This window comes from Nilaparvata lugens, chromosome X, assembly GCF_014356525.2.
Source record: "Nilaparvata lugens isolate BPH chromosome X, ASM1435652v1, whole genome shotgun sequence".
Classification (NCBI taxonomy): Eukaryota; Metazoa; Arthropoda; class Insecta; order Hemiptera; family Delphacidae; genus Nilaparvata; species Nilaparvata lugens.
Window position 1 is genome coordinate 79260057 of NC_052518.1, and position 10368 is coordinate 79270424.

The 10368-nt window shown below is 33.7% G+C and overlaps 1 protein-coding gene across 1 annotated transcript; it reads left to right on the forward strand.

Moving 5' to 3' along the window:
* Positions 1 to 7716: 7716 nt before the first annotated feature.
* Positions 7717 to 9342, forward strand: LOC120354672 (piggyBac transposable element-derived protein 4-like). The gene has a single exon (XM_039442068.1). The coding sequence runs from the start codon at positions 7717 to 7719 to the stop codon at positions 9340 to 9342; it is 1626 nt and encodes a 541-aa protein (XP_039298002.1).
* The last annotated feature ends 1026 nt before the right edge of the window (positions 9343 to 10368 follow it).

The window sequence follows — 10368 nt, forward strand, 5'->3', positions numbered from 1 at the left end:
AATAATGATTTTGAAAATACTTAAAATTTTCTATTTCTTATTTCTTCATTTTTTATGATATTGACATAATATTAACTACTGTATATTGTCATTCAATCTGATTTTTTTTCTATGAATGTGGAATGAAAACTTTTTGCATTGATTCACATAACACATTTTCAACTATCCAGTTTGACCAGTATACAAAAATAGTCAAATATTCTTGTTCAATATAATAAAGTAGGGTCTCTTCCCTATTATCATCAGGATAGAATCAGGATGGTTGGAATAAATGAGTTTAAGAAACGAAAAAAGGTTTTACGCATAACTATTATTTATCCCCATTTACCTATAGTCAAAGTCAAACATATAATAAAAGTATAAAGTGTTCTCTCTTTGAAATGAATTACTAAAGGACTATTCTCCAAGTATGGGATTAATAGTTTCAGTAGGTATTTACTTAAAGCAGCTTCTGTGGTAGTTTTCAGTCTCTACTCTCTAGGATCTTTCTCTACTCTCTCTTACTTGTCACTCTCAATATAACTATGCCATTGTTCCATGTAAATAGTTTTTATTGCTTATTTTGGAACAATGGATGATGATGGCACATGGAAGGTTCATAATACATTGTCATAAATATCAACAAGATGTTATGCATTACAGGAATAAAATAAAATTTACTTTTTTAGGGAAATTTTTGACAAACGTTTCCCTCAGGGAGAAAAGGTTGCAATTTGCATTATTCACAAAAAATTAAAAAAAAAAGTACCAAGCTGCACATATAACTATTATCACATTTGAAAACATAATCTTCAACATGAAATAATAAATTACATAAGAAACATGTATTACAAAAAACATTGAATATAATATTAATATCTACCACAATAACACTATAACAGCATAATATGCAGAGTGTTTCCAAAATCCCTACCAATATTCTAGGGTATTGTTCCTGGGTATGAATCATGTCTAGATATCATTTTCAAACTGTCCTTAGTTGAAAAATCCTTGAATTTTCAAAAAGTCCTTAGTTACTGACATAACCACTATTATGTTTTTTGACACTTGGGCCACTATTTTTTTTTTCTAAATAATAACTGAGCATATCCAATTTATTCAATTTTATATAACAGTAAAACTTTGCACAATCATTTATGACAACTTCATAGAGCTACAAAAAAATTATGACAATTTCTCAAATCCATAAAACAAAAGGGTGGTTGTGCGAAATTGTATTTATTGAACCAAGAACCGTTGATTTTACAAAAAAATACAAGAATCCCTAACTCTTTTCAGTAAATTTAATCACGAATCGATTGACACCTCATTTTTCAAGATTGAACGAATATCAAGTTTAGCTTGTAATATCATTGTAGCTCTAGTGATAGGTGACCTAGCTCTTGTGAAGGTTTGTTGCAGTGCTAACCAAGGCATACTGCTACTCTGCAACAATCTCAATTCACTTTGTATGTTATTATTAAGCAATTTTAGATTCTTTCATGAAGGTAGGTCACTAAAGCTGTCATATCTCACTTTAGATTCGTTTAATCTTGAAAAATTAGGCGTCAATCGATTTGTGATTGAAATAACTAAAGAAGTTATTCTTGATTTTTTTGGAAAATCAACGGTTTTCAGAGAAAAAGTTTGAAAGCAAAATGGCTGCTGTGATAGTAACATAACTAAGAACTTTCTGACAGTTTGAAAATGATATGTAAGTTATATATGTTTTGTACTCAATGCCCTAGAATATTAGTAGTGAGTTTGGAAACACTCTGTATAACAAGAACAATAATATATATTTCAAGTAAAGTAGGTATAGGCAAATATCGGATTCGAAAATAAAATTTTGCTACACCTTATATTTTACTCATTGAATGTCATGAAATGCAATATTATTATAAAAGAATGATTCCAACAGTAATACCATAATATAAGTTAGCACAAATAAGTAGCACTGTGAAAATTAATTTCTGATCCATGGTGATTTAAATCAAAAGGATGTGTGCAAGGTTTCTGGACTTGATAAAAAATCTTTGGATATCAATTATTGCACTATTCCACAAAATTAAAATATTTCAAGATTATAAATATATGAAAATATGAAGAAATAGTTGGTTATTTAAAGTTATTATTATCTCTTTTACTTTGACTTAGGATAGCTTAATTCTTAGAAAAAATTACCTCATATCCATTCATTCAATATTTCATTATTTTTCAATGAACTAGCAATTCTTAAGGTACTTTGTTGAAATTTATTCAGTTTCCCTGAGGCTATCAGATCACATTCACTGTCTAGTTTTAATTTCAAAGGCATGAGAATGTTATATGTGTAAATAATAATAAGTACCTATTATATGATGTATAGCAACCTAATTCATGTCAAACCATAGAATTTTCCTCATTATCATTTATATTTGGCATTTTGATTGAAAATTTGATTTACCAGTAAAGCAAAAACTTTCATTTATGATTTCTTCCATTCTAATAATCACACTGCTCTTTTCAAATGTCATTCTAATTATTGGTTGTTGACTGAAAATCGTCACGAACATTATTATTACTCCTCCCCCAAAAGTTAAGCTTTCCTTAGTTGAAAAGTATTGATAAATGGAATTGACATAGCTCCATGGATGAATAATATTGATAAAGGAGAAATGTACCGTATGCTATAATAATATAAGTAATGTATAATAATATGATAATGTTCAAAGAATTAAACAAAAAGTTAAGTTATGACAATATTAAGTTATTTGTAATATGTGACAAGAATAACAATAAATTATTGTAATTTATTGGTTAATACTTTAGTTTGAAAATACTGATAATTATGGTAGCCAGGAATTATGCTTGATGTGAAAGGCTATTTTAAAACTGATTATGGTAAGCTGGAGGCTCTGGACGGTAGTGACATAGAATGGCTATCATGCATATTATAACTATCATCAGAATGTATTATGACAGGAGGGTATGCATTTGAGAAAATTTATTCAGATGACATGTGCTCAATAGGAATACATGGAGGACAAGATACATTTGTATCAGGAATCGACGTGAATATATCTGGAATGAACTGTCATTTAGCTGATGATTCTTCACTGACCTGTGCCAGGTGCAGTGTGGGAGTATCAGGGTCGCGTATTTCATGTGAATTTGTGAGTATTTCACTTCTTCGACTTTTAATCAGCGCTGGTTTTCCATGTACATTCTGAGGTCCGTATGAAACCTCTGAATTGGGACGTGTCTCTTCTTGGATACCTTTCTGATTCATCGGCACAATCTCCATCTTGAATGATGGTCGAGATTTGGCACCCAGCCCAGCCTCTGATGCATTGTAGATTAAAATGGGACTTGGATGATCGAGGGCCCTTAGATTAGCATTACAAGTACCATCACAAGGCCACTCCGAATGATGAGCGTGTTTGAGTGAATTCATGATTTCAATTTCGAAATTTATTTTTTGACAACATGGCATTTTTTTCAAATGCATCACCAAGAAACTTGCAAAGCCTAAGTCAGAATTGTCATCGTTGTGGGTGATTTCATCTATTCTGTCCATATATTGTTGAAAGTATCAGAGTGATCGATTACTGGTACGTTTTTGAATTGAGATTGCAAATTCTTCTAGGGTCTAAGACAATCCTTCCTCTGGGTCTGTATTTTCCGCACGAGTGAGCTTGGATGAACTGCCACTGCCTTCCTAATCTCTCCTCTGAAAATAAAAAAGTAATTTTTTTTCATCAGCTTGATTGCTTAAATAAAACCTAATCAGCTTTGACTGCAAGATTTATTTTCACAGTCAAATGTTGTAAATTTCTACTGACACTATATGGTGTTTTGGACAGGTTGTTTTAAAAACATACTATGGACGTACAGGACGAGATTCAAATATAGGTACTATTTATTTGAATAAATCCTACATTCCTTGACATTATTTTGGAAGGTGGTCGGAAGTTGGAGCAAAATCGAACACCAACATATCCCAATGTAACCAATCATGTTTCTGTTAAACCATAATTATATCAGATCGATTACACTACTACCTTTACTGCCATGGAACATATACTTTGCTGGACTGTCACTGACTGATCTACCGTTAAGGCTGTGCAAAGGCTGAAAATAAGCTTTGTACTGGTGATATTTTTCCAAGTTTTTCGACTCGTATATCATCAAGCTATCAATATGATTAATTGAAAAAATGAAAAATTCAGTGAGATATGAATCCATGAGATTGAGATTATTGATCCATAGTATTGTTGATCTAGTAAAATAAAAATTTTCTGGAAATAACAATTATTGAAAATGTTATTCAATGATCAAAATGAAAAAGTTTTTTCGGGAAAACATTTTTTTTCCGATCATTTACTTTTTGAGATATGAGCGCCTAAAGTTTTAATTTTTGGGACAAAACATTTCAAATTCGGTAAAATATGAAACCATGAGATTTAGAGGATGGATTCTTCATGGTATTGTTGATCTAGTAAAATAAAAATTCATCTGGAAATATAAATTTTTGAAAAAGTTATTCAATTTACCAAAAATAACTCAACTAAAAGTTATTTTGGATTATTTTTAGTAAATTGAATAACTATCTTGAAATTGATATTTTCAGAAAATGTTTGTTTTACTAGATCAACAATGCCATGAAGAACCTATCCACTAAATCTCATGGATTCATATTTTAACCGAATTTGAAATGTTCTTTCCCAAAAATTCAAACTTTATCTCAAAAAGTAATGATTGGAAAAAAAATAATTCATTCCATACAATAAAACAATCGAAAACAATAGTTCTGCTTTCTAAAGTGACCTGATTATATTTCTCCATTTATTTCATAGAAATTATTGTCCTTTTATGAAAAGATCGGTCTGTTTTGTCCATTGCACCATAACTTAACTTGAATATAAAATGAAAAAATACTTTGCTCGGTAAGTGTAAAATCTGACAAAGCATTTATTGGAACGGTTCCACTTGTTACTCGTTCCACTACTACGTAGACATCATGTCGTCATTTTGTGCGTCTGCGCTGACCAGTGACGTCACAGTCATGGTTCCTTGCCCCACTGCTCTAGTCGAGTTGGTTTTCTATCCTTTTATTCGTACTTTTTCGTCGGATTATTTGCCATTGCAATTTTAATATTTATACTATTCGATTTTTTGGAATTTAATCTTGTCTTTAGGCATCTTACTTTCTAGATATTTGTTACTTTTTTACCATGCGGTTGCAAACGCTTTACCTACGTTTCAAACACATCCGGCATCCTCCTTTTTCTGACCAGCATTACCGTTTTTCGTGTCTTTTGCAATGGTTCCTAGTCGGGTGTGCATCCTGCGCCCGGTCTAAACTTTTCATCTGAATTCATCGGACCTACAAAACGTTTTTAAAGTGTGAATTATTCTACAAATTAATTCATTTATTCTATTCTTCAATTGTGATTCAATTATTCATCGATTGCTTCGCATATTTGCTTTGATAAACTTTGCTAAGTTCACGACCTCGTGTGGGCGTTCATCGCTATTCATTTGATCTACAGAACGTTTTTAAAGTGTGAATTATTCTACAAATTAATTCATTTATTCTATTCTTCAATTGTGATTCAATTATTCATCGATTGCTTCGCATATTTGCTTTGATAAACTTTGCTAAGTTCACGACCTCGTGTGAGCGTTCATCGCTATTTATTTATCTACAGAACGTTTTTAAAGTGTGAATTATTCTACAAATTAATTCATTTATTCCATTCTTCAATTGTGATTCAATTATTCATCGATTGCTTTGCATTTTTGCTCTGATAAACTTTGCTAAGTTTACGACCTCGTGTGGGCGTTCATCACTATTTATTTGATCTACAGAACGTTTTTAAAGTGTGAATTATTCTACAAATTAATTCATTTATTCTATTCTTCAATTGTGATTAAATTATTCATCGATTGCTTCGCATATTGCTCTGATAAACTTTGTCAAAAATTACAACCTCGTGTAGGCTTCAATTGCCATTCTTCTACAATTGGCTTCACCTCGTGAAACTCAAACTTTCAAGTTCATCATTTCTACCGTTTGGAAATCAATCCAAAAATTCCACAACTTGAAGATTGGATTATTCATTTGGAATTCTACTTGCTTCTGCCTACATTTCCACTGGGGAATTCACCTGCTGTGGTAGACGTTTCCATGCTTGTCATCGCATGGCCAGATCACATCATCGCTTGCTGATGTCCTGTTCCTGTGGGTATTGCGGAGTCATTGCCTGTCTGCCTGGCTGCATCTTCTCTTCAAAATTTTATTCAGGTTATGTAAATCGTTCTATTCAATTTTCATTTATGTATGTATCATAATTGATTTATTAATGTCTATCTTGACATTCAATTCACTGAGGCCACCGACGCCTACTAATTCATTGTATTTAACAGCTACCCTTGGCTTCACAAGTGATTTTCTGAGGCCACTGACGCCTACTTATCGTTCTATTGATGTCTTTCTTGACATGATTCACTAAGGCCACCGATGCCCACTATTTCATTGGATTTGACAGCTACCCTTGGCTTCACAAGTGATTTTCTGAGGCCACTGACGCCTATATAATTGTATTCAATAGTAGCAACTATTCATTGGATTTGACAGCTACCCTTGACTTCACAAGTGATTTTCTGAGGCCACTGACGCCTATTAATTCATTGGATTTGACAGCTACCCTTGGCTTCACAAGTGATTTTCTGAGGCCACTGACGGCTATTAATTCATTGGATTTGACAGCTACCCTTGGCTTTACAAGTGATTCACTAAGGCCACTGACACCTAATTATCGTTCAATTGATGTCTATCTTGACATTCAAATCACTGAAGGCCTATGCCGCATATATTTTTATGTATTTTACTTATTGAGCACTATTTACAGCTCATTATTCCTTTGTACTATTGATGTCTATCTTGACATTCAAATCACTGAAGGCCTATGCCGCATATATTTTTATGTATTCTACTTGTTGAGCACTATTTACAGCTCATTGTCATTTGTTATTGAGCACTATTTACAGCTCATTATTCCTTTGTACTATTGATGTCTATCTTGACATTCAAATCACTGAAGGCCTATGCCACATATATTTTTATGTATTTTACTTGTTGAGCATTATTTACAGCTTATTGTCATTTTTCAATCATTAATATTGAACCTTACAGCAATAACTTTCATTATAGCACTCAATTTATATTCATTTCAGGTATCATTAATACTACCTTTTCGATTATTGTCAGGCTTCAATGGTCATTAATGTCATTGACCTAATCTCATTTAAATTTTGTATTTCTCTAACGTTTTTTCACATGTTGTAATTTACCCAAGATATTTGACTTAATCTACTTACAATTGTTTTTGTATGTGGCCATCTGCCGATAATTACTTTATTGATCCCAAGATATTTGACTTAACCCTGCATTACTCGCGCAGGGTGAATATGACCCCAGCCGGGAATTTTTGTTTGGCCTGGCGGGCTAGTTGGCACTACTGGTCTAGCAGTTCCAATAGCTTAGTGTTTCTTCGTCCAGTTGAAGGTCACCTAGTCGCCAGTGTGCTGTCTGCTGCCGTTTAGTTGTAATAAGAGCATATTTAGCTTGGGGTCCTATACAACCCCGCGTGAGTGTTAAGGGTCCCTTTATTTTTCATAGTTCATTCAATTTCTTTTCTGTTATAAGGCTTTGTTATTGAACATTCTTGTATAATATATCCCAGTTCAAATATGGCTGATAATTTAGCCACTACAGCTACTGGTTTTGATACTTTTGTGAACAACATTCTCAATGAACTTGATGACGAGGAAGTTGGCGGTGCTACTTCTGAAGTAGAAGACATTGATGAGGTTAGCATTGAGGACAATCATGAAAATAGTGAGAGTGAACAAAGTACTGAAGAAATGACAGACAATTCTGGTGATGAAATGGACACAGATGACATTCCAGTACGTTTTTTTATTGGAAAAAACGGGCACACATTGTGGATGGACCAACCACCACCTCAAGCTGTTCGTGTCAGGTCACGGAACATTGTTCCAGCCATACATGCCCCCGGTGTGAAGACAGCAGCAGGTAAACAAGCTACTACACCTATTCAAAGCTGGAGGTTGTTTTTCACTGATGACGTTTTACAGCAGATTGTTGAATGTACCAATATAAAAATTTGTCAGCTTCAACCAAATAATAGTAGGGAGCGGGATGCAAAAGAAACGACCCTATCTGAGATAAAAGCTGTGATAGGTTTGCTATATTTAGCTGGAGTCAAGAAATCCTCACATGTCACCTTGAAGGATTTGTGGGAAACTGATGGATTAGGACTTGAACTTTTCCGTTGCGTTATGAACCTGTCTCGTTTTACATTTCTGCTGTTAGCTATAAGGTTTGATAACATATTGACTAGAGATGAGAGAAAAGAGTTTGACCAGCTAGCTCCTGTTAGAGAAATGTTTAGCCAGCTTGTGGAAAATTTCCAAAAGTATTATTCTCCTGGGCACTTCATGATGTTAGATGAGAAGCTTGAAGCTTTTAGGGGCAAATGCCCTTTTCGGCAATTTATCAAAAACAAGCCCGCCAAGTATGGCCTGAAATTATTTTCTCTTGTTGACACTAAAATGGCCTATACGTATAATTTAGAAATTTATGCAGGTAAACAGCCTGAAGGTCCATTTCAGGTATCCAACTCAGCGAAGGATGTTACATTGAGACTCATAAAGCCAATTGAAAACACTGGACGAAATCTAACAACTGATAATTGGTACACTAGTGTACCATTAGCCATAGAAATGCTAGACAAAAAATTAACTTTGGTTGGAACCCCACGTAAGAACAAGGCAGAAATACCACCTGAGTTCATTGTAAACAAAGCAGTGTGTTCAAGTATATTTGGCTTTGATGATAATAATATTACTTTAGTGAGTTACTCTGCAAAAAAAAATAAAAATGTGATTCTGTTGTCGTCAATGCATGATTCACCTACTATTGATCCAGACACAGGGGATAAAAGAAAGCCAGAAATTATAACGTTCTATAACAGCACAAAAGGTGGGGTCGATACCACTGACCAGTTATCAGCCTTGTATTCGGTATCCAGAAAAACCCGCCGATGGCCTATGGTGATATTCTTCTGTTTACTAAATACCGCCGGAATAAATGCACAAGTCATTGTTGCATCAAATAAAAGGTTTGAAGAGCAAATCGTTCGAAGGAAGTTCTTACAAGAGCTTGGGATCAGCCTTGTCAAACCTTTTATGGAAGAAAGAGCCCAAATGATGAACCTTCCAAAGGAACTCCGACACAAATCAAAAAGTTTTTGCCTACTCAAGAAGATCCTCCAGCCCCTAGACAAAGATTAGCCAAAGGAAGATGTGATATCTGTCCTCGTAGCCGGACAGAAAAACTCGAAACTCGTGTGAGAAATGTTACAAACTGTTGTGTAAAGAGCACATGCAAGTTGTTTGTGGAGATTGTTTGGATAACCAATAAACTGATTATTGTGTAAGATCTGCAAAATTAACCTTGATCTGTATTATTCAACCTTAGAAATTGTGTTTCTTCTTTATAATATATATTTGAATTTGTACAACTGACTTTGTTATTTCTTGAATCCAACTCATATAGTAGTATAGAACCTGTATGTAAAGCTGTTACATATGTATAAATAGGGTATTTCAGGATGAATGTGCAATACTTCTATTTTTGTACCCACTTAGAGCCTCTAAAAGATCAGAAAATTGAAAATCTTATAAAAAATGTCAACTTTCTGTCATTGTTATCCCTGTATCAAAGAATTTTTGGGGGTAAGTCTTATAGAACTTTTTTCTGTACTGGGTGTAAGGAATCAGCCTGAGAAGTATTGCACATTCCTGCTGAAACACTCTGTATATAAGTTATATATATAGCTTTTAAATATGCCATTAAGTACCAAGTATGATAAATTATCACTGAATATTGTTTAAATGTGAAAGAGATTGTTTTTATGTTACTTTTTAGGTAAAAAACAAAGTGGGGTCTATATAACCCCACGCGAGTATTACTGTAACCAATGCCAGTGCGAGAGTAGTGGTGTTTTGAGAGAGCTGCCTATCCAATAGAAATCGAGGGGTGTGGCCTCCCCCTCCACCCACCATTGTAAAGTAGTTTTTTCAATTTGAGTAGGATTCTCAATCACACCAACCGTCAAATTACCTTTGTGTATGAGATATTAAGCCCTTCTCGGGCTTTTCACCCACTCTGTATGAGTTTCAATGCAAGATTTAGTCTGAAAAAATAATTATAAGAGTAAGACAGGAAGAATGCAACAATATAATCATTAGTTCTCATTAAGCATTTTCTTGCTTGATGAAAACTAATGATTCCAAGAAACCTTATCATCTATTACA

Bases quoted from the DNA above. Each gene is read 5' to 3' on its own strand.
- LOC120354672 (XM_039442068.1), top strand. From the start codon at position 7,717: ATGGCTGATAATTTAGCCACTACAGCTACTGGTTTTGATACTTTTGTG.